This window comes from Oncorhynchus mykiss, chromosome Y (assembly GCF_013265735.2).
Source record: "Oncorhynchus mykiss isolate Arlee chromosome Y, USDA_OmykA_1.1, whole genome shotgun sequence".
Taxonomy (NCBI): Eukaryota; Metazoa; Chordata; class Actinopteri; order Salmoniformes; family Salmonidae; genus Oncorhynchus; species Oncorhynchus mykiss.
In genome coordinates this window covers 14,209,645-14,231,594 of record NC_048593.1, presented here as the reverse complement: position 1 = coordinate 14,231,594, position 21,950 = coordinate 14,209,645, and the positions used below count along the sequence as shown (strand labels likewise).

General features: G+C 40.7%; 1 protein-coding gene across 3 annotated transcripts; it reads right to left on the bottom strand.

Moving 5' to 3' along the window:
* Positions 1–357: 357 nt before the first annotated feature.
* LOC110509690 (TNF receptor-associated factor 2) lies at positions 358–16,473 on the bottom strand. Of its 3 annotated transcripts, none has more exons than XM_021590725.2 (12): positions 16,257–16,473; positions 14,065–14,275; positions 12,654–12,732; positions 10,471–10,569; positions 10,051–10,212; positions 9,824–9,898; positions 9,535–9,609; positions 9,283–9,369; positions 8,009–8,485; positions 4,373–4,550; positions 3,988–4,136; positions 358–3,780 (listed from the first exon to the last, which is right to left on the bottom strand). In XM_021590725.2, exons 2-12 carry the CDS (start codon positions 14,250–14,252, stop codon positions 3,562–3,564), a joined length of 1,788 nt encoding a protein of 595 aa, XP_021446400.1. In that variant the 5' UTR covers positions 14,253–14,275; positions 16,257–16,473; the 3' UTR covers positions 358–3,561. The 3 variants fall into 3 exon arrangements, with proteins under 3 accessions (XP_021446400.1, XP_021446401.1, XP_036823372.1); XM_021590726.2 differs by lacking the exon at positions 16,257–16,473 and adding an exon at positions 16,064–16,187; XM_036967477.1 differs by lacking the exon at positions 16,257–16,473 and adding an exon at positions 15,017–15,132.
* Positions 16,474–21,950: the final 5,477 nt, after the last annotated feature.

Genomic DNA, 21,950 nt, shown 5'->3' with positions numbered 1-21,950 from the left:
AGGGGATATTTGCCTCAGAGTGAATCTGAGATTCTCAGAATCTCTGGCAGATGACCAAATCTCATCAAAAGGAATGAAATAATTCCTGTTTGAAGATCATGCATGATAACTGTAGTGATGGTGACCAGTGACAAATAATGGTGAGCAGCACCCCCTTCTGGTTGAATACAGGAACAGCAAAATCAATGACAACTACCTCCCTCTAACATGGAGGAAGAGATGGAACTCAGAGGCTGTCCTACTGTAAATGGCACCCTATTGGCAAGGGCTGATAGGGGTCAGATCAAAAGTAGTGCACTATAGGTTCCATTTGGGACACAGGCAGACGGTTGGTAAAAGACAAACAAAACCCAGAAATCCAAAGACAAATTTATTGCATACTGCATGTTCTGTAAGAGCCTTTATAGCGTATATAGAGAACATCAATGAACACATTAGAATGTATATAGATCTGTCTTCAAAGTTTACCAATCACAGAACAAAGTTGTACCCTGTGGATACCTTTAAATTATACAAAGTGCACAATTAAAGTTAATTCAATTCAGCTGCATCAACAACTGTTAAAACGGAACTGCCAAACTGTTTTCCTCTCACAGAAACAGTGGAGAGGACCACTGCATTAAGGCTTTACATTCAGACACCTAAAGATATATGATTGTACTGTAAGGAGATACTTTGCTTAACATACTAAGTTGACGTCTCCATCAATCTAGCTGGTTCCAAAAGTGACCCATGCATTATACTGGAATGAAACAAGAATACAAACCATAGACCTTAAATACACATTATTCTCCAAGCATATTTGGCACCATATTTGAGCATAGAATACAAGTACAACTTACAATACATCGTTTGTAATAATATGGAGGTAATATAGCATTTTGGCACAACACAATAATAAGTATTTATGCAAAGGACTGATCGTTATGTGCACTATACTTACTGATAAACTTCCCGTTTCAAGCTAAAAAGCTGCAGGAACAATTCCTCCTATAATGAACATGGTCAGAATCTACAGAACCAAACCCTGTCTATAACCATCAGAGGACCAAACAACAACGTATTCACTGACTGAGGCCAAATACTACCCATTTAACAACCAAAGCACCCTTTCTCAGAGGAAAATTATATCAGTGGTCCTCAACCTCTGGTCCGAGGACCGGCACTGGTCTCTGGGATGCTGCTGACTGGTCCCTCAGATTGTTAGCTGACAACAACGTAGCCAGAAGTGCCTTCAAGGACCATAGCAGCTTGTCAGTTCTTGGTACAAGAGGGTCCATTGTTTTCTGGTCCCAGTGGCATATAAAAGGTTGAGAAACAGAGTTAAATTACACAGAATTACTGCAGGAACCTTTAAAGGGTCATTTCGATTAATGTAAATATTGTGTTTTTTCCCCACCCACAGTTAACCCAGAAGAATAGGGTGCCATGGTTGGTATTATGTGGCAGAGCTTTTGTTGTTGCACCATAATATGGCAATTCAACTTTAAGGGGGTTTCCAGACCTGTCTTAAACCATCTCATAAAAACAAAAAGTAGGTATATAGATATCATTAATAATATATTCAACAATACTATGTTTATTAATAACAATATGTGTATAGTAACATCAATATATTGAATTGCTCAACATTATGATATTATATGTATAAATTCTTATGAATATATATAGGCATCTGCTTGTGTTATACAGAAGCAGTGAGAGATATGACATAATAATAACGTTATCTTTATTTATACGCCTCCAAACGAATGCAAATCAATGCGTTCGCCATTGGTCTACAAGGTAAGACAATAACGAACTGCGATACTGAATATGAATTGAACCCTCCCATGCACAGAGAGGTTTCAACACAGATCAAGACTGGTTTCAAAACAGGCCTGTGAAAACCCTGACGCAAGTCCAGAGGGGGAAGACTATTGGGGTAAATCAGCACCCCCTAGTGGACATGCATAGAACCTACCTATATTCAGATCTAAAGGATTTCCTCTGATTTAGCATTTTGGTCAGCGTCATTTGTGGGGCTTCATGAATAATAACACCACCTAGGCTAAGAGGATTACCTGTCACCCACAGGTTAATGGGATTTATGTAGAGTTACATCAAACATCAATTAATGATTTTCAACCACTATGGTCCAATGGAAAATTATACCATCACATTCACTTGTTTTCACTTCGAGGCTACATCCCTCATTATCCTTCCACTTTAACCTCTTCAACTAATGCTCAACTGTCTATGCTAAAATTCGCATTGATCGCCACACATTTGTTTTACACCGGAAACAAAGCTGAGAGAGCAGCAAAACTACATACAAATGTACCGTACTGTAATATGGACAGAAAACAAGGAACACACCATTCCTTCAGTTCATTGAACCTGTATTAACCTCCATCTGTGGTGGGGCACAGTACTATGTGTTGAGATGTGAGCTACTGTACTGAGCATATCCTGGGGGGGAAAGCTCTTCCAGGTTGGTGTATTTACCAGTGACAGAAATACACTTGTCGTATGCCTCAGGCTTTGATTGGCAAGCTGCCTTATAACACCCTGATAACTCCACTGTATCTTCCACAGATGTACCGAACCACCAATCCCGTAACCCTCGACCCCTAAAGAGAAACAAGAAACGCAACACTAAGTATATGTAAAAAATATATGCCTGGATACAAGACATGCAGGCAATGTCCACCATCACAGGTGGTTTAACTCACTAACAAGTGTAACAACTAACAAGGAAGAGCCCTCCAGCAACTCAATGAAGGGAGAGAGAGCACTTCAACACGAACAGGCCAATAAAAGGTAGCAGGCATGCAATTTGCGCAAAAAGGCAAACAAATGCCCATATTCTTATTCATAACATAACTCCACGTTTGTCTATGCAAATGTACTCAACAATGGCATTGAGAAGCTCACGATATCCACAATCAAAATCACTCGCGTTGAGATCGGAAACAAGAAAAAAAATGTTAATACCCTGCTACGCCAAGACCAAGCTCTACTTCTACGATAAGCAGTGGGTCAGTTTTATACACTGACAGGGAAAACAGGGTTCATATCCCTCTTTTTTACTATCCTCTAAAGGCTACAAGTCACTCACTCCAAGGTCTTATGAAAAACAAAGAGAGAAAAAAGATGCCCTCCAACCGCAACATATCCCCAATTCAATACCACAGGTTCTGTCCTATTCAATATTGGGACTATATTCTGGAGTTACTTGTTTCTTCAGTTGCCTTTTCCATGGATTCAAATAATATAGAGCTAAAGTGGGGTTCAAGCACGATGAGGAACCAATATGTAGAGCTACAACAAAATTGCTCTGCAAAGGACCGCCTTCTACAACAGTGCAAGGGCCTCCGGAGCTGGGCAAACTGGAGCGGCATGCACCACACAGTAGCAAGCATGTCAGTCTCCCTACAACTGGAGGGGACTGAAATAGGCCAGAATGGATCCCAAATGGACCCAAATGGAGCCAAAATGGTGACCAACAGCAGCCAAAATGGAGCCTGAATTGCCACAATGCTGCTTAGTTTCCTTGCACTTCCACTTCAAAGGTTGCATCTAAAGGCCTGTGAGATCCACAATGGCCTTGATGAAGATTATGTCGTCGCGGATGTAGGAGTTCTTGGCGTCAAGCTTTGAGAGCGGGCAGAACAGCGGGCAGCCGCTGGCGATGTTCATCTCGCTCACAGGCCTCTGGAAGGAGGAGGAAGTGATGTCAGGCCGGAAGGCGTCGATGATGTGCTCCCTGCTACTCTGGTCCAGCAGCATCAGAGTCACCTGGTGAGAGGTAGAGAAAGAAAGAGAGAGAGACAGAAAGTGTGAATTCCACATGAGCATGTCTGATTTATTCATCAGAAATCTTCATGCAAAATCTACATTTATTATACATTTAGATTTATAAATTACAAGATTGCTGTGAATTTCAGTATGTAAAAAAATCTGATCAAATCTGTGCATTTTATAAATGAGTTCACCGGTCCTTGCCTTCTGGTTAAAGGGCCATTTTAGCAGAGCATCACTCAGTCCTCTCATCACCACAAAGAAAAGAGAAAGGTGACTGCCACGCCCTGTCCCGTCCCCATTCAGGTAGATCCGCAGACACATCTTATAGCCGTATTTACTGGTGTAGAATGCTGTTGGGGAAAAATACATATTTTATAGCCATATTTATTGGTGTGGAAGGCTGAAAGAGGAAAATTGGGGTCGGAAACACAATAGACTACGTTGTGTGCTGTCCTCATGACTTGCACTACTACGGAACAATGTAGTCTCGAATTAGACTCAGTTTGTTCTGGCTTCAGTCTTGACTCGGACTGGAATAGCTCTGGTCTCACTTAAGCTGGTCTATAGCACTGGTTCTGGGAGATACCTGGTGAGAACATGGCGGGGGCTCGGCCAGCGATGGCGTCCTGTCTCTTCTTGGTGAAGTCAGAGATCCTCCAGACGAAGACGCCATCGAATGTGGTGGCCGACATCTCTCTCAGCCTGCCCTCCATCTCCGCTACCGTCAGGTCCTTCAGTCCCACCGTCCTCTCCAGCTGCCGCACCTGAGACACACGCACGCGCGCACACACACACACACACACAACAGTGTGCTAGCTTCTATGAATTAAAAAAAAATAACTCTGAATCTCCAGCTTTATACCCCATTATACAACGCGTGGTTAGGAATTCCTATTGTTAGAGCCCCTCCCACCCATGATATATGAGACAACATACACATGGCCACATTCATATAAAGTGGCATCGTTTAAGTCGTTACCTAGAAACCCCACTACCACTAGTCTTAGCACCTGTAATTCGTCATGGATGATTTTTGAGTTACTTTGATTTGTTTTATCTACTAATGTTGAATGAATGGTGCCAACAAGAGGAGGAGGATTTTAAAAGTAATTAAACAAGAAGAGCAAGTGGACCAGCAACCTGAGCCTAGCGTTAACATTAGACATGCAGAAATCAGTAACATTAGCAGAAAAAGAGAGAAAATTAAGAAGCTAGCTACATCAAGACAGAACAACTGGGCAGTGGAGTGCTTTCTGGAATGGCTATCATTCAAGGGAATAAACATCGATCTGGCAACCGTTTCAAAACACGAGATGGGTAATATTCTCCGGAGTTTCTACGCCACCTACTGAATAAGGTGTGGTTTGATTTGCAGTTGCACTTTGGCCGAAAAGGCAATGAAGGAAATCGCAAACTGAAGCCAGACTCATTCGTAATAAAAGAAGACAAAAATGAAGAAACCAGGAACCACAAAAATTCAAGAACCACAAAAATCCAATGGAAAGAGACAGAGAATCGTTGTGCCTGCATGTATGAGAAACTAGGGGAATGAGCTCTGTCCCACGTAGAAATGTGCAATTCAGCATCAGAAATAAAGCTGTCGATGCTGTGACCATCTGAAAAACGATATCATTGTGGTTTCTTTTCTGATCTGCCTCATCAATGTCTTTGCTACAATGTTTCAGCTCTGTATTCCGATCCATGGACAGCGCCCCCATAAAATGTTTCAAACTGGCATTCAATTTCCCTATGGATAGACCAGACGTGCACTGTTTTCAGAACCATGGACAGCGTCCGTAGAAACCAAAGTTCTGGAACTGTCAATACGAATAGAACTAACAACCAGAGAATGCTTAAAATGTCACTTGACAACCAGTGTTAGTGAATATAGCATCACGTATTGTTGAAAAATGTATGGTTTGGGAAATAATCTAGATTTTTAATGCTGGTAACCCATTGTATAAAAGCAATAATACACTCAAGGCCATGTGTTATGACATTTTTATCATGGCTGTGGTTTGTACGCCCCTCGGCTTTGCCTCGGGACTAAGCTCATATCATTGCCATGATAAAAATGTAATAACACTTGGCCTCTCATGTATTATTGCTTAAGTGAGTTATGCCATTGAATTTAAAGTGGCACTGCAGTCCCCTTTTCACCATATTTAACACCTGATTTACTTAACAAAAAGGCACATCTCAATAGGTGGTCCAGGTACAGTTGAAGTCGGAAGTTTACATACACTTAGGTTGGAGTCATTATAATTCGTTTTTCAACCACTCCACAAATTTCTTGTTAACAAACTATAGTTTTGGCAAGTCGGTTAGGACATCTACTCTGTGCATTCCAACAATTTGTCATAGACAGATTATTTCACAATTCCAGTGGGTCAGAAGTTTACATACACTAAGTTGACTGTGCCTTTAAACAGCTTGGAAAATTCCAGAAAATTATGTCATGACTTTAGAAGCTTCTGATAGGCTAATTGACATAATTTGAGTCAATTGGAGGTGTACCTGTGGATGTATTTCAACGCCTACCTTCAAACTCAGTGCCTCTTTGCTTGACATCATGGGAAAATCTAAAGAAATCTGCCAAGACCTCATGAAAAACATTGTAGACCTCCACAAGTCTGGTTCATCCTTGGGGGCAATTTCCAAACGCCTGAAGGTACCACGTTCATCTGTACAAACAATAGTACGCAAGAATAAACACCATGGGACCACGCAGCCGTCATACCACTCAGGAAGGAGACGCTTTCTGTCTCCTAGAGATTAACATACTTTGGTGCGAAAAGTGCAAATCAATCCCAGAACAACAACAAAGGACCTTGTGAAGATGCTGGAGGAAACAGGTACAAAAGTATCTATATCCACAGTAAAACGAGTCCTATATCGACATAACCTGAAAGGCCGCTCAGCAAGGAAGAAGCCACTGCTCCAAAACCGCCATAAAAAAAGCCAGACTACGGTTTGCACCTGATCATACTTTTTGGAGAAATGTCCTCTGGTCTGATGAAGCAAAAATAGAACTGTTTGGCCATAATGACCATCGTTATGTTTGGAGGAAAAAGGGGGAGCCTTGCAAGCCGAAGAACGCTATCCCAACCGTGAAGCACTGGGGTGGCAGCATCATGTTGTGGGGGTGCTTTGCTGCAGGAGGGACTGGTACACTTCACAAAATACATGGCAAATGATGTGGATATATTGAAGCAACATCTCAAGACATCGGTCAGGAAGTTAAAGCTTGATTCCAAATGGGTCTTCTAAATGGACAATGAAACCAAGCATACTTCCGAAGTTGTGGCAAAATGGCTTAAGGACAACAAAGGCAAGGTATTGGAGTAGCCATCACAAAGCCCTGACCTCAATCCCATAGAAAATGTGTGGGCAAAACTGAAAAAGCGTGTGCGAGCAAGGAGGCCTACAAACCCGACTCAGTTACACCAGCTCTGTCAGGAGGAATGGGCCAAAATTCGCCCAACTTATTGTGGGAAGCTGGTGGAATGCTACCTGAAACGTTTGACCCAATTTAAAGGCAATGCTAACAAATACTAATTGAGTGTATATAAACTTCTGACACACTGGGAATGTGCTGAAAGAAATAAAAGCTGAAATAAATCATTCTCTCTACTATTATTCTGACAATTCACATTCTTAAAATAAAGTGGTTATCCTAACTGACCTAAAACAGGGAATTTTTACTAGTATTAAATATCAGAAATTGTGAAAAACTGAGTTTAAATGTATTTGGCTAAGGTGTATGTAAACTTCTGACTTCAACTGTACATGTAAGTCATGACATAGTTCAAACACAAATGTTCTTAAATGCATTTTGATTGGACGATTGAGTAAATAGTCAAACTGAAATAGTCTCATGTGGGTATTATATGTTGATTCTTCAAATACCCTGTTTTGCTCTTTATTTCTCCTCTTTGGTTCATCAAGTAAGGAGAAGGCTGATGACATCACAGATTCCAATCAGACCAACTCCTTGAATGCCCTACTGTTTGAGGTTTGCAGTTGTGTAAAAAACAAAATACCTATTTTTCTCAAAAAAACGTTTTACCCTAGTGTGTGTACTTTACTGTATTTATACTTGGGAAATCGCTGTTCAACAATAAAAGTAAAACAAATCGCTGGAGGACGTCTTTAAATGTTGGAAAGGGACTCTATAAAGCAAATGACAATTTAATCTCTGCTTCAGGGTCCTCATTCCTACCTTGTTGCTCAGGGCCTCAATCTTATCCTGGTCCAGTCGATGCTGTCTGTTACCTGCCTCCATGGTGGTGGTGAAGCGTTCTACCTCTCGGTTCAACACACACACCACATTCTCAAACGTCCCCACCTTCACCTCCAGGTCAGTGCACCTGCGTCCCAGCTCCGCCACCTTGGTCTTCTCACTGTGGAGCTGCAGCTCCAGGGCCGCCCCCACCGAGCTAGGCAGGGGGGTGAAGGAGGTGGACACGGTCAGGGTTGGGACCGGGGCGGGAGGTGGAGGCAGAGGAAGAGCCGGGGTAGGAGGCCCCGGGAGACCTAAGGAGGAAGAGGAGGAGGTGACCCCCTGCACGGGAGGCCCGATCGAGGTGGTGCTGATCTGGGAGACGCGGACCTCCAGCTCCCTGAGGGAACGGTGGAGGTCCAGGAGCTTGTGTCCGGCTAGCTCCAGTCCCTGCGGCTGCAGGCCCTCCATGCTCACCTTCAGGGATACATAAGTAAACACTGAAAAAATAACCACTCCCTCAACAAAATAAAAAGGAGCTGATCGTAGACTAGGAGACAGAAGATACTGTGTATTTAAATACTGTATTCTCAACATAGCTCATTCTAATACTTCTACTACTGTACATTGCATTTTAGTTACACTGTTTATACACACCAGATATTTATTTATATACTGTATTCTCGACATAGTTCACTCGAATATATCTACTGCGTACATACCATTTTTAGTATATCTTGGGGGAACACATCAGGTGTACATACATATAGATTTCATTTGGATTACTGTTACTGTGCTATTTCATGTTAATTCAATTTGTTTTCCAATGTTTCTTGATTTACAATTTTTTTATTTTAATTATTTGTCTACTCTACGTCATTGACATTTTACTGCATTGTTAGGAGCTAGTAACAAACATTCTGCTGCACCCGCTATAACATCTGCTAAACTGTGCACGCACCAATAAACTTTGATTTGACAAGGCAAGTAAATGCTAAAGCTAATCTAAATGCTAACGCTAATGTAACTGCTAAGTAAATGCTTAAGCTAATCTAAATGCTAACGCTAACGTAACTGCTAAGTAAATGCTAAAGCTAATCTAAATGCTAACTAAATGCTAAAGCTAATCTAAATGCTAACGCTAACGTAACTGCTAAGTAAATGCTAATGCCACCAACCATAATTTAGCGAAATAGGTGTGTACACTGCTATTCACCAAACAAAAAGGTGTACAAACAGCATTTCCGCTCCACTACATCCATGCTCACCCTCACCTTCATGCCCATAATGTAGTGTAGCAGCAGGTTGAGGTGCTCGTAAGCACAGGCCCTCTCGTGGTCGTGGATCCTCTCCTTCTCCACCTGCACAGAGAGCGGGGGAGAGGACAGCTGTTTTAACAGTAGCACCTTAACAAGGTATTAACTAAGAAATAACATGGTCAAATGGTAATTACACAGTAACAACCTTGTTTGTTTCATTAGGATTGGTTAAAACCATAGCTCTGAAAAGATAAAAAAGCTACTTACTGACATATCACACCCAACAACATGGAATCTGCACGGCGTTCTGAATTTGCTGCAGAACTTAATGTGGTCCACATACTTGGGGAAAAAGCCAAAGAAGAAAAAAAGACAATGATTTGACAAGTTCTACAGCCATTTCAAACATCATCCTTCTTAAAATAGTGTGGATTATTTTTCTCTCAATACTGTGCTTCCTTTTCTGTCATGCATTTTCCAAATGCATTCAGTCACAAGTTCCCAATGACAATATAAAATTGGCTATATTGTGTGTGTTGAAGATTTAAGAACTCACCTTCTCCCTGGGGATTTTCTTCTTGGCACAGCCTTCACAGATCATGGGGTACTTGGGGCAGATCTCGTCGTGGGCCTAAAAAGGACATGTTTTTGTATAGCTTCTTACACAAATTGATGCTAATACTGCTTGCAATCTTGACGCGATCATAAACCAGCCATTTGAGAGATTTAACAACCAACAGACGGATGGATGGGTGTTCTCTCAGAGCCTGCATTATTTCTCACCTTGATGTTTTTGAAATGAAATGGTTCCTTGCAGTACTTGCAGTTGAGGGTTCTCTCAGGGCACTCTCGCTCGTTGTGGCGTTCCTGTTCGTTGAAGCGGATCCGCTCTTTACAGGAAGGGCAGGGGATGATCATGAACTCACACTTCTCTTCGTGGCTCAACTGTAAGAGACGGAAAATAAAGTTAGGATTCACTTGGCTTTAGTATACGTTCATAACAGTGTAACCAAGGATCTTCGGTCAAACTGATCATGACAAAAGAGCAAAGCAAAACCCAGACATGAACTACAGTAATGAGATGCATTGCTTACAAGCATTTCTGGCACATTGGTGGTGCTCCTTCAATTATGCGTGTCTATCTAATTGCATCGTCTGAACGATGAAAAGGTTGATAATCAGTCTAAAAAACAGGCAACTAACCTCGTATTCTTTAATATTGCCTTTCCAAGTGCAACCTTCGTTGATGCAGATAGCAGAAAGGTTTTCGACCTCTCTTCGAGCTGCGTTGTCAGGAAAAGCCTGCAGAAGTGAGAGCAAACAAAAATGGAGGCTTTTGCTGTTACAGTTAATCTGTCCTGTTTTCCAAACGCATCATTTATGATTGCGAGGTGTGTGTGTGTCTGTGTGTGTGTGTGTGTGTGTGTGTGTGTGTGTGTGTGTGTGTGTGTGTGTTTGTGAGATAGAGATAAGTGCACACGCTCCAAATAGCGTGGACGCACTGGCACTACCTTTGCATTATACAACACAAGGAGAAGCTACTGTACACACGGATAACACCAGCTAGACATTACTTCTGAATGACAGGGCTTTTATAAAACCAGTGTAAACAAGGTCCGATTCAAAAGTTGAATGACATCACCAGTATTTAAAGGATACATTTAGATCTCACTTTTTCTTTGGGACGATGAACTGACACTGGAATAAAAGACTGAAGAAGAAGCTCCTAGAGATTAACATCTTTTAAATACAGTGCATTTGAAAACCCCTTGATTTTTTCCCACATTTTGTTACGTTATAGTCTTATTCTAAAATGTATTAAATAGTTTTTTTTCCCCCCTCATCAATCAACAAACAATACCACATAATGACAAAGCAAAAACTGTAAGATATTTTTGCACATTTCAAAAAAATGTTTTTACTGAAATATCACATTTACATAAGTATTCAGACCCTTACTCAGTACTTTGTTGAAGCACCGTTTGGCAGCGATTACAGCCTCGAGTCTTCTTGAGTATGATGCTACAAGCTTGGCACACCTGTATTTGGGGAGTTTCTCCCATTCTTCTCTGCAGATTCTCTCAAGCTCTGTCAGGTAGGGTGGGGAGTGTCGCTGCACAGCTATTTTAAGGTCTCTCCAGAGATGTCTGATCAGGGTCAAGTCCGGGTTCTGGCTGGGCCACTAAAGGACATGCTGAGACTTATCCCGAAGCCACTCCTGCGTTGTCTTGGCTGTGTGTTTAGGGTCATTGTCCTGTTGGAAGGTGAACCTTTGTCCCAGTCTGAGGTCCTGAGCTCTCTGGAGCAGGTTTTCATCAAGAATCTCTTGGTACTTTGCTCCGTTCATCTTTCCCTCAATCCTGTTTAGTCTCTCAGTCCCTGCCACTGAAAGAAATCCCCACAACATGATGCTTCACCGTAGGGATGGTGCCAGGTTTCCTCCAGACGTGATGCTTGGCATTCAGGCCAAAGAGTTCAATCTGTTTCATCAGACCAGACAATCTTGTATCTCATGGTCTGAGTCTTTAGGTGCCTTTTGGCAAACTACAAGCGGGCTGTCATGTGCCTTTTACTGAGGAGTGGCTTCCGTCTGGCCACTCTACCACAAAGGCCTGATTGGTGGTTGTCCTTCTGGAAGGTCACCCCTTCTCTACAGAGGGGCTCTGGAGCTCTGTCAGAGTGACCATCAGGTTCTTGGTCACCTCCCTGAGGCCCTTCTCCCCCGATTGCTTAGTTTGGCTGGGTGGCCAGCTCTAGGAAGAGTCTTGGTGGTTCCAAACTTATTCCATTTAAGAATGATGGAGGCCACTGTGCTCTTTGGGACTTTCAATGCTGCAGACATTTTTTAGTACCCTTCCCCAGATCTGTGCCTCGACACAATCCTGTCTCGGAGCTCTTCAGTCAATTTGTTCGACCTCATGGGTTGGTTTTTGCTCTGACATGTACTGTCAACTGTGGGACCTTATATAGACGTGTGTGTGCCTTTCCAAATCATGTCCAATCAATCGAATTTACCTCAGGTGGACTCCAATCAAGTTGTAGAAACATCTCAAGGATGATCAATGGAAACAGGATGCACCAGAGCTCAATTTCAAGTCTCATAGCAAAGGGTCTGAATACTTATGAAAATAATGTATTTCTGTTTTTTATTTTTAATATATTGGTAAACAATTCTAAAAACCTGTTTTCACTTTTTCAATTATCGGGTGTTGTGTGTGGATTGATTAGGATTTTTTATTTATTTTTTACATCCATTGTAGAATACGGTTGTAACGTAACAAAATGTGGAAAAAGCCAAGGGGCCTGAATACCTTCCTAATGCACTGTATGTATTCAAGAGCAAGTGTGCCTAGATGTTCACAAAGACCAACATTGTAGACACTTACACAGCCTTGTTTTAGAATTGACGTGGGCTCTTCAAAAATGTCCTCTTTGATACAAGCATTGCATTTCTGAGGTCCATCTCTGCAATGGGAATATGTTGTCAACAAACAGTACAAAAGAACAGTAGTGTGTCATATTGTCAAATGTGTAATATACACTGAGTGTACAAAACACTCCTTACATTGAGTTGCACCCCGCCCCCCTCTTTTGACCTCAGAACATCCTCAATTCGTCGGGGCATGGATTCTACAAGGTGTCGAAAGCATTCCACAGGGATGCTGGCCCATGTTGACTCCAATGCTTCCCACAATTGTGTCAAGTTGGCTGGATGCAGTGGTGGAAAAAGTACCCAATTGTCATACTTGAGTAAAAGTAAAGATACCTTAATAGAAAATGACTCACCCAGTGAAATACTACTTGAGTAAGTCTAAAAGTATTTGGTTTTACATATACTTAAGTATCAAAAGTAAATTGAATTGCTAAAATATACTTAAGCATTAAAAGTAAGTAAAAAATTATTTCAAATTCCTTATATTAAGCAAACCAGATGTCACCATTACATTTTTTTTAAATGTACGGATAGCCAGGGGCACACTCCAACATCATTTACAAACGAAGCATTTGTGTTTAGTGAGTCTGCCAGATCAGAGGCAGTACGGATGATAAGAGATGTTCTCTTGATAAGTGTGTGAATTGGACCATTTTCCTGTCCTGCTAAGCATTCAAAATGTAACTAGTACTTGTGGGTGTCAGGGAACATGTATGGAGTAAAAAGTACATAATCGTCTTTAGGAATGTAGTGAAGTAAAAGTCCAAAATAAAAAAAAAGTCCAAAATATAAATAGTAAAGTAAAGTACAGATACCCTAAAAAAATACTTAAGTAGTACTTTAAAGTATTTTTACTGAACTACTTTACACCACTGGCTGGATATCCTTTGGGTAGTGGACCCTTATTGATACAGGAAACTGTAATGAGTGAAAAACTCAGCAGCGTTGCAGTTCTTGACACAAACCGGTGCACCTGGCACCTACTACCATACCCCGTTCAAAGGCACTTAAATATATTGTCTTGCCCATTCATCTTCTGAATGCCACACATACACAATCCATGTCTCAAGGCCTAAAAATCCTTATTTAACCCATCTCCTCCCCTTCATCTACACTGATTAAAGTGGATTTAACAAGTGACATCATTAAGGCATCATAGGTTTCACCTGGATTCACCTGGTCAGTCTATGTCATGGAAAGAGCAGGTGTCCTTAATGTTTTGTACAATCAGTGTATTCATCAAGCATCATATGTTGAGGGGCATTTCAATAGTCTAAAGTTTTACCAGACCAGCACATACACATTACAGGGAAAGGAGACAAAGACGATTGTATACAATTGAGATACACTCTTTGAACTCCTACCTGACAGTCATATTGAAGCAGTAGGAACAGAAGCGGTGTCCACACTGGGCTTGGAAGGGCCTCCGCAGCAGGTTGTGACAGCAGTTACACAGGTGCTTATCCTCCAGCTTATTGGCCAGGATCTTCTTGGGGAAGCCGGGTTTGTTGCTCTCCATGGACGATGGAGGGGATGGTTCTTGCGTGGCCATGTTTCACTCAGTACGCCTCAGACCTGGCAACAACAATGCCACAGAGTCCAAATAAATATGAAAACACTACTATGAGGTATTGACATGACAAGGCAGGTTTTTCTATGTGTTGATGACATGATAAAGCTAGAATGATCAGTGTGCGCAGGTCTCCATTTGCCATCTTCTTCTGAGTCTCCTTTTGAAATCACACTATAATACTGGTTAATAAAGGTGCAGAAGGTACACTACATACTGATTTTTATTGATATGACACTAGGATCATTCCACCAATTCAGTGCCTTTTGAGAAGCATAACTTTGTCCATTTGTTTTGTAAAAAATACATTTTCCCATCAAGGGGTTAAAGAAAAAAATAACTATAGTAAGTGACGAAAAAAATAACAGGGTTGACTGTAACAGGTTTGACAAATTAATCTAAATAAGACATAAATCCCCTTGTGACAGGGGTAACGGAAGCATGTTGTGTGCAACAGAGAGGGGAAATAGAATGCAAGCTTCACAAACGATTGTTAAAACATTTATAGCCTAGTTGGAGTCCCCTATTTGATTTCTCAAAAAACAATCCTTTATCTGATCGTCCCTGTTTTGCACCACTTTTTGGTTTGCTTCCTGTCTTTAAGGTGTGGGTAATTATTTTGTTTGCCTGTTCTTGGAAAAATTTTGTGGGTGCTCATGGTAGGTCTTTTAGGTCCCAGATGTTGTTGTTAGTCAACTTCAGTGGATACCCACATGAGTCTATTAGAACTCCTCCTAAAACCCTACCTTTTCTGTTTTGGTTGTTGTCAGTGACTCTGTTGATAGTTCCTCCTTCTGTTTGAGTGACAATTTTTCATTTTCTTGCTGGGGAACGTAACACCACAAAATACTAGAAAATGGCCAATATGAGTAGAACCATCTAACCTGCTTTTACACTATGATTTGACTATTAGATGTTCAATGTTTTTATGAAAAAACAATTTAAAAAGGAATAGTTCTACCATATTATAACGAGCAGTTCACGTAACTGGGTTAACCTTAAAATGAGACAGGAATAAATTAATCACATGATCAATAATACTCTTCAGAAATGACTCAAAGCAACAAAATAACCAGGGCTTTACGATGATGGTGAAAACTTGGGAGTTGGGATTCAAATCGTCCTAGAAGGTGCAGAGGGTGTGTGGAGACGTCAAAATGCTGAGATTGTATTGAATTCTTCATGAGGTCTATATTAAATGGCACTTCATTTAATATAACATGCTTTTAAAATTCAAGAATTGTGCACAAGTTCTACTTAAAATATCAAAGGGATGCAAAATGTACTCTTTTTGTGGAAAGACCCACTAATATTATACTACTTCAGTTATGTCAGAGAGAGACAATTGGGCAGATCTGATAGGTTACAAACGCGAGCCATTATTGCTTGTTTAAATGGTGGCATTATAGCCAAATAACTGCAAGGTATGGCATCTAGCCTAATCCTTTGACATTCCAAAAAGCTTGTCATTGTTGCACTAGAAAATATAGAAACAAATAATTTTAACACCCATTTGAAACATTACGGTACAACTACACACGATCCATCACATGGTATGCTTGTACTAGTACATGCACCGTGCATTAAGACAGTCACTGACACTATCAACTTCAATGCAGCTAGCCAGGCCTATAGAGAGAGATGGCATAAGGCCCGTCTCCCTTTGTTTACATTTCGAGTCAGCAGTCATAGCGCCATGTCGCTCGAGCTACATTCGTGTCGGGAACAGTCGATCTTCATGTCACGCACAAACGAAATGCTCGGCGTAGTCAGACAATCCGAATGATGCTTACAAATCGTAAATCCATTGTTGTCGCCCTCCGCTTTCCCCTGTTGTCGTTGCTATAGCTATCAGCATCTTTAGCTGGAAGCGGTACCCTACACGTCTAACCGCCACGCCCCTTTAAAAAGCAGGTGCACAAACCAGTTTGATGTCGAAAAGGTTTCCTATTGAAAATGGACGAAGGGCAATTACATTACATTTACCAGCGTTTTAAACCCTCATCGCTTGCAGGGGTAGTAGAATGCTCCTTCTCGTCGCAGCCCCGCGGGCGTTAAATGTACAAATGTTGCATGTGACTCTGCAGAAGAATGATTCAGTTTTCTTTAACGTTAACGACATAATACATATGGTACGGAGAAGCTAGCTAGGGCTGTTATTGTTCAACTTCGCCATTGCACTGTGCTGTGTGGGTGTTACGTCATGTGCAGACTGAACATGGGTTGACCAATGATGTGTAGGCTACATATAAATCATTAGGATTGACTTGACAGCCAGACCAAACGTGAGCCTGTATAGGGGGGTGCATTCCTAACCGTATTCCTTTTCTAAAAGCTTCATATTAGACTAAAATACATTCATACAAAAAAAATATAGAGATGGATCAATTCTACAGTTATAGATTTGCATAATTATATATGTTATACATTTTATAACTCTTGACTATTATTTCTACCAAATTCCAGTATAGTTACTATATAAGCATACCTCATGAGATACAGTTCCTCAAGTCAGCATTTGAGGTAGCTATAAATTGTAGGCCTAGCAACTGCTACCGTAACTGGTAAAAGAAAAACATTCAAAGTAATAGATCAACGGGACTATCTTCAGAAGTGAAACATAACCTGTATCAAGGTTGTGTGAGGTGTTTCCCTGGTAAGTCAACAGTGCTCTGTGTATTCAGAGAAATGGACACTGAAAGAGGATGCAAATATTTCATTCACTTGACACTGTCAAAAAGTACTAAGTCAATATGAAGCAAGTCTATAGTTTGCTCTGTGGGAAGGTTGAATGGCCGCACTCAAGGTTAATTAGCAGTTAACCCACTGTTCCCCGGGCGCCGATGACGTGGATGTCGATTAAAGCACCCCCCGCACCTCTCTGATTCAGAGGGGTTGTGTTAAATGCGGAAAACATTTCAGTTGAATGCATTCAGTTGTACAAATGACTAGGTATCCCCCTTTCCCTGCTTTGCCTGAATGCAAATGCTACTCAAAGTAGGGGACCATTGTTGGTGAGGGAGCCAACTATCACTATTGAGATGCACCCCATCCTCCTATGCATCTGTGCCACTCCAGTAGAAAGGGGATTAGTAGGGTCACTGACAGGACAGAGGTCCGTATCTGGGCTTTCACTCTGACAAAGATTTAAAAAGGAAATTAGGAGAGAAGTAATGAGAGAAACCACTAGCAAAAACAAACAAAAAACATTAATAAATGAGAATTAGCAACATCTGCTGGTTCGGAGATGCTACGCCTCGACACATGGCATTGCACTATTATGTTAAATCCTTAAGTGCTTATTGAAAATGCAAGCTATTCACCGAGTTATTAGCGGCATTTAGGCATGTTGAATGACAGTTTGAGATGAAAAAAGCAAGAACTATAAATATTGTATTGGCAATGCATCTGTAACAAAAGGGAACATGAACAGCAGGCATTACATTTTGTCTTTAGAAAAACATTGAAATAGATGGGTCCTTGGGACCTACTCATACCTGAAAAAATCACATTAATATTGAAAATGTTCAGATACAGTACTACACATAGGCTAAAGCTTATGGCTTGTCTTCACTAAGGGTTGCATCTTGACTTCAAATCTGCACACTAATCGCTATTTTAAATGTCAATCTTCCATTGACCTCCAGGCATGATTTAAGCGAAATTCTGAGTTATTAGCCGCATGAGTTTGAAGTTAGGATTCGGACCAAACTAGCTACATTTGCTGAAATGTCTCGATTACTCTGGCACGCAATCAGATACAAAATAATGGGTTTTGTCCTGAGTAGAGAGAGAAGGAAGATACTGCTATTGCGCAGAGAGAGAAGGAAGATACTGCTATTGCGCAGAGAGAGAAGGAAGATACTGCTATTGCACAATTAAGAAATGCTCTCTTTTCCAAAGTGTCCGTCTGTTATTTGGCAACAGATTGCAGATCAAATCTGCAGTGTTTTCACCAGAGTTTTAAGAAGGAACTGCTTCGGTCCAGCGACGCGATCAGTATCTCTTCAAGTAGCTTCCTGAGATTTCACTGTATCTGGTTTTGTTGGATTATAGACAGATTAAATACATATAATTTGATAACAATAGAATGCAATAGAGGCTGATGAGCGAAGAACACTCCCACAATGGACTCTTGACAATCTCCAACAAGATCATTATACTATTCACCCATTATGTAACCAAATGGAGAATGGTCACACAAAAAATATGCTATTGTGAAAGCAGAGCTATTGTCCAACTTAAATTAAAAGTTGTTAGCTCAGTGACAGAGCTGACTGCATGGCATGTTTGAGCAGTTTCATTGAGAGTGGTGAGGTGACAATGACAGTATTTACAGTGCCTTCAGATAGTGTTCACACAACTTGACTTCCCACATTTTATTGTGTTACAGCCTGAATTTAAATTATATTTAATTTAGATTGTGTCACTGACCTACACACATCATGTAAAAGTAGATTTTTTAAATTATTTTTTTTACAAATTTGTTAAAAATGAAAAGCTGAAATGTCTTGTGTCAAGTATTCAATGCCTTCATTATGGCAAGCCTTAAGTTCAGGAGTAAAAATGTGCTTAACAAGTCACATAATAAGTTGCATGGACTCACTGTGTGCAATAATAGTGTTTAACATAATGTTTTTAATGACTACATCATCTCTGTACCCCACACATACAATTATCTGTTAGGTCCGTAAGTCGAGCAGTGAATTTCATACAGATTCAACCACAAAGACCAGGGAGGTTTTCCAATGCCTCATAAAGAAGGGCACCTATTGGTAGATGGGTAAATGCGGCACGGTGTTGTTATTAAGTGCACATTGTATCAATACACCCAGTCACTACAAAGGTAAGCATCCTTCCTAACTCAGTTGCCAGAGAGGAAGGAAACCACTCAGGGATTTCACCATGAGGACAATGGTGACTTTAAAAAGAGTTAGCATTTAATGCCTGTGATAGGAGTGTTGGATTCTGGGTGAAACTTTGAACATTGTTATACTGAGAAGTATAGGAACATTAGTTACAAAAGAGACATGAGGGGTGCCATAAAGAAGCTTGGGAGGGACTGAGTGCAGGGAACACGATTGCATGTGGCAGTACTGATAAGGGGAGAAATTGTTGAAGGCTCATATGACTTAGCTCCCTGCTCAGCAATAATGATGCAATGTTTAGAGATAAGGAGGAGACTCCACCCAAAGTGGGGTATGAATACTACTACGGGGGAAGCCATGTTTGTGTCTGAATTACAGCTGTATCGACCATTTGGGAAGAATTAAACTTGGTTAAGCTTCTCTAGTGTCCGTGAGTTATCTACTCTGAAAATAAGAACCTAACAGGAGAAAACAGAGGATGGATCAACATTGTAGTTACTCCACAATACTAACCTAAATAACAGAATGAAAAGAAGGAAGGAAGCCTATTCCAAAACATGCATCCTGTTTGCAATAAGGCCCTGAAGTAAAACTGCAAAAAACGTGGCAAAGAAATTAACTTTATGTCCTGAATACAAGTGTTAACTTTGGGGCAAATCCAACAAAACACATCACTGAGTACCACTTCATATTTTCAAGTATAGTGGTGGCTGCTTCATGTTATGGGTATGCTTGTCATCGGCAAGGACTAGGGAGTTTTATAAGGATAGAAATAAATGGAATAGAGCTAAGCACAGGCAAAATCCTATAGGAAAACCTGGTTCAGTCTGCTTTCCAACAGACACTGGGAGACAAATTCACCTTTCTGCAAGACAATAGCCTAAAACACAAGGCTAAATATACACTGGAGTTGCTTACCAAGATGACATTGAATGTTCCCGAGTGGCCTAGTTACAGTTTTGACTTAAATCGTCTTGAAAATCTATGGCAAGACTTAAAAATGGCTGTCTAGCAATGATCAACAAACAACTTGACAGAGCTTGACTAATTTTCAAAGAATAATGTTGTACAATCCAGGTGTGCAAAGCTCTTGCAGACTTACCCAGAAACACTCACAGGTGTATTCACTACCAAAGGGGATTCTAACATGTATTGGCTCAGGGGTGTGAATACTTATATAAATTATATTTCTGTATTTTATTTTCAAAAAAATTGCTTTTTTTTGTTTGTTGCAAAAATGTCTAAAAACATGTTTTCAATTTGTCATTATGGGGTATTGTCTGTAGATTGAATTTTTTCAAATCCATTTTGAATTTAGGTTGTAACACAACAAAATGTGGAATAAGGCAAGGGGTATGAATACATTCTGAAGGTGCTGTACACACCCACCCAAACATGGCACAGGAGCTGGGTAAACCAGGACAAGCTAGATTAGTAACTATTAGCTACTCCCAAAGAGTAACCTTTAATGAAGTGGATGAAACTACTTTTAGGAGTAGCAAACAGTGAGCAGATTTTTGTTGGCAAGGCGACTAACCTTTTCTAGCTTGAAAAGGTTAGTCGACAACTCCCCATAGATTTCTGCATTGAAGTCGGCCTGTGATCTGTGTTGCACGTGTCTGAAACAAAGTATGCTCCGAATTAGCCTTCATGTCTGAATCCAGGTGAATTCAGTTTCAGCTCATTCCCATGGCATGATGCAAATGAAAGACGACAAACGCAAAGGTCCATTTAACTTTATCCCGTCATTAGGATACATTTACGTATTAAGTATTGTAAAATAGTGCTTAAACTTAAAACCGAAAGCAATTAACATTTAAATAAGTGGATTTTTACCATTTTCTATGGGAAATGTTTGGGAAAATTACATCAAAACCCACGTATTACACATATTCATAACATGATATAGAATGACAGAGATTCTTGACTGACCAAGTCATTCTTTGGGTTTTCCAACTGTTTGTTAAGATACATTTCAGATTTATCATGCATTATAACGCCATCTACTGTATAGCAGGGCTAATATGGCTGGATTCTTATTGGATTGCAATTGTTAATATGTTAACTAATTCCCATTGCTGCACTGTTATCTCAGACAAAGCTCTAGTGGCAGCTCTTACTTGGTGCGTGCATAGTCCCCTACGGAACCCAACAAGTTCAACTGCTTCTCAAGAACCACAATCTTGAAGTCCATGTAACACGAGGATAAGACAAGGACACTTACTCTGCAAAGACAACACAAAAACGTCACACACCCATATGAGGGCTGGAATCCCCAGGAACACTTTTGCTTTCAATAAGTAACACGTTTTTACAATTCAACTCCCATTGTTGAATCATCTCCCACATGACACAAACACACAATCCCACAACCAAGTTAACACCCAGGCCGGGACAAAACGGCCAGGTCACTTGCCTTGTTTCGACATGCCCAGCGACAAGTGAAATGATTAGGGAAATTACTTGTCAGGTGACTTCGACACCACCTTATCACCCACAATGAGAGGTTACTCACAGGAGCAAAAAGACAAGTAGATGGGTGTTCAATGATGTCGGCTGTGGTGATTTCACTTTGAATTCAACCCCCCTGGGCAGGCTTGGACAGCCCTACAGATGAGACAGGATTAGTGCACAGGTCAGCGACACAGATGGACAGATTTACTAAGCATTTGCACCTGTGAAAGGTTTTCTCTCCAGAATGGATTAAAATCTCAAATAGACAAAGCGAAACAAATCTTCATCGACACTTGCAGAACTGCATCTTTACGATCTTAACCTTTCTATTAATGTATATTTACATTCTGTTCCACTC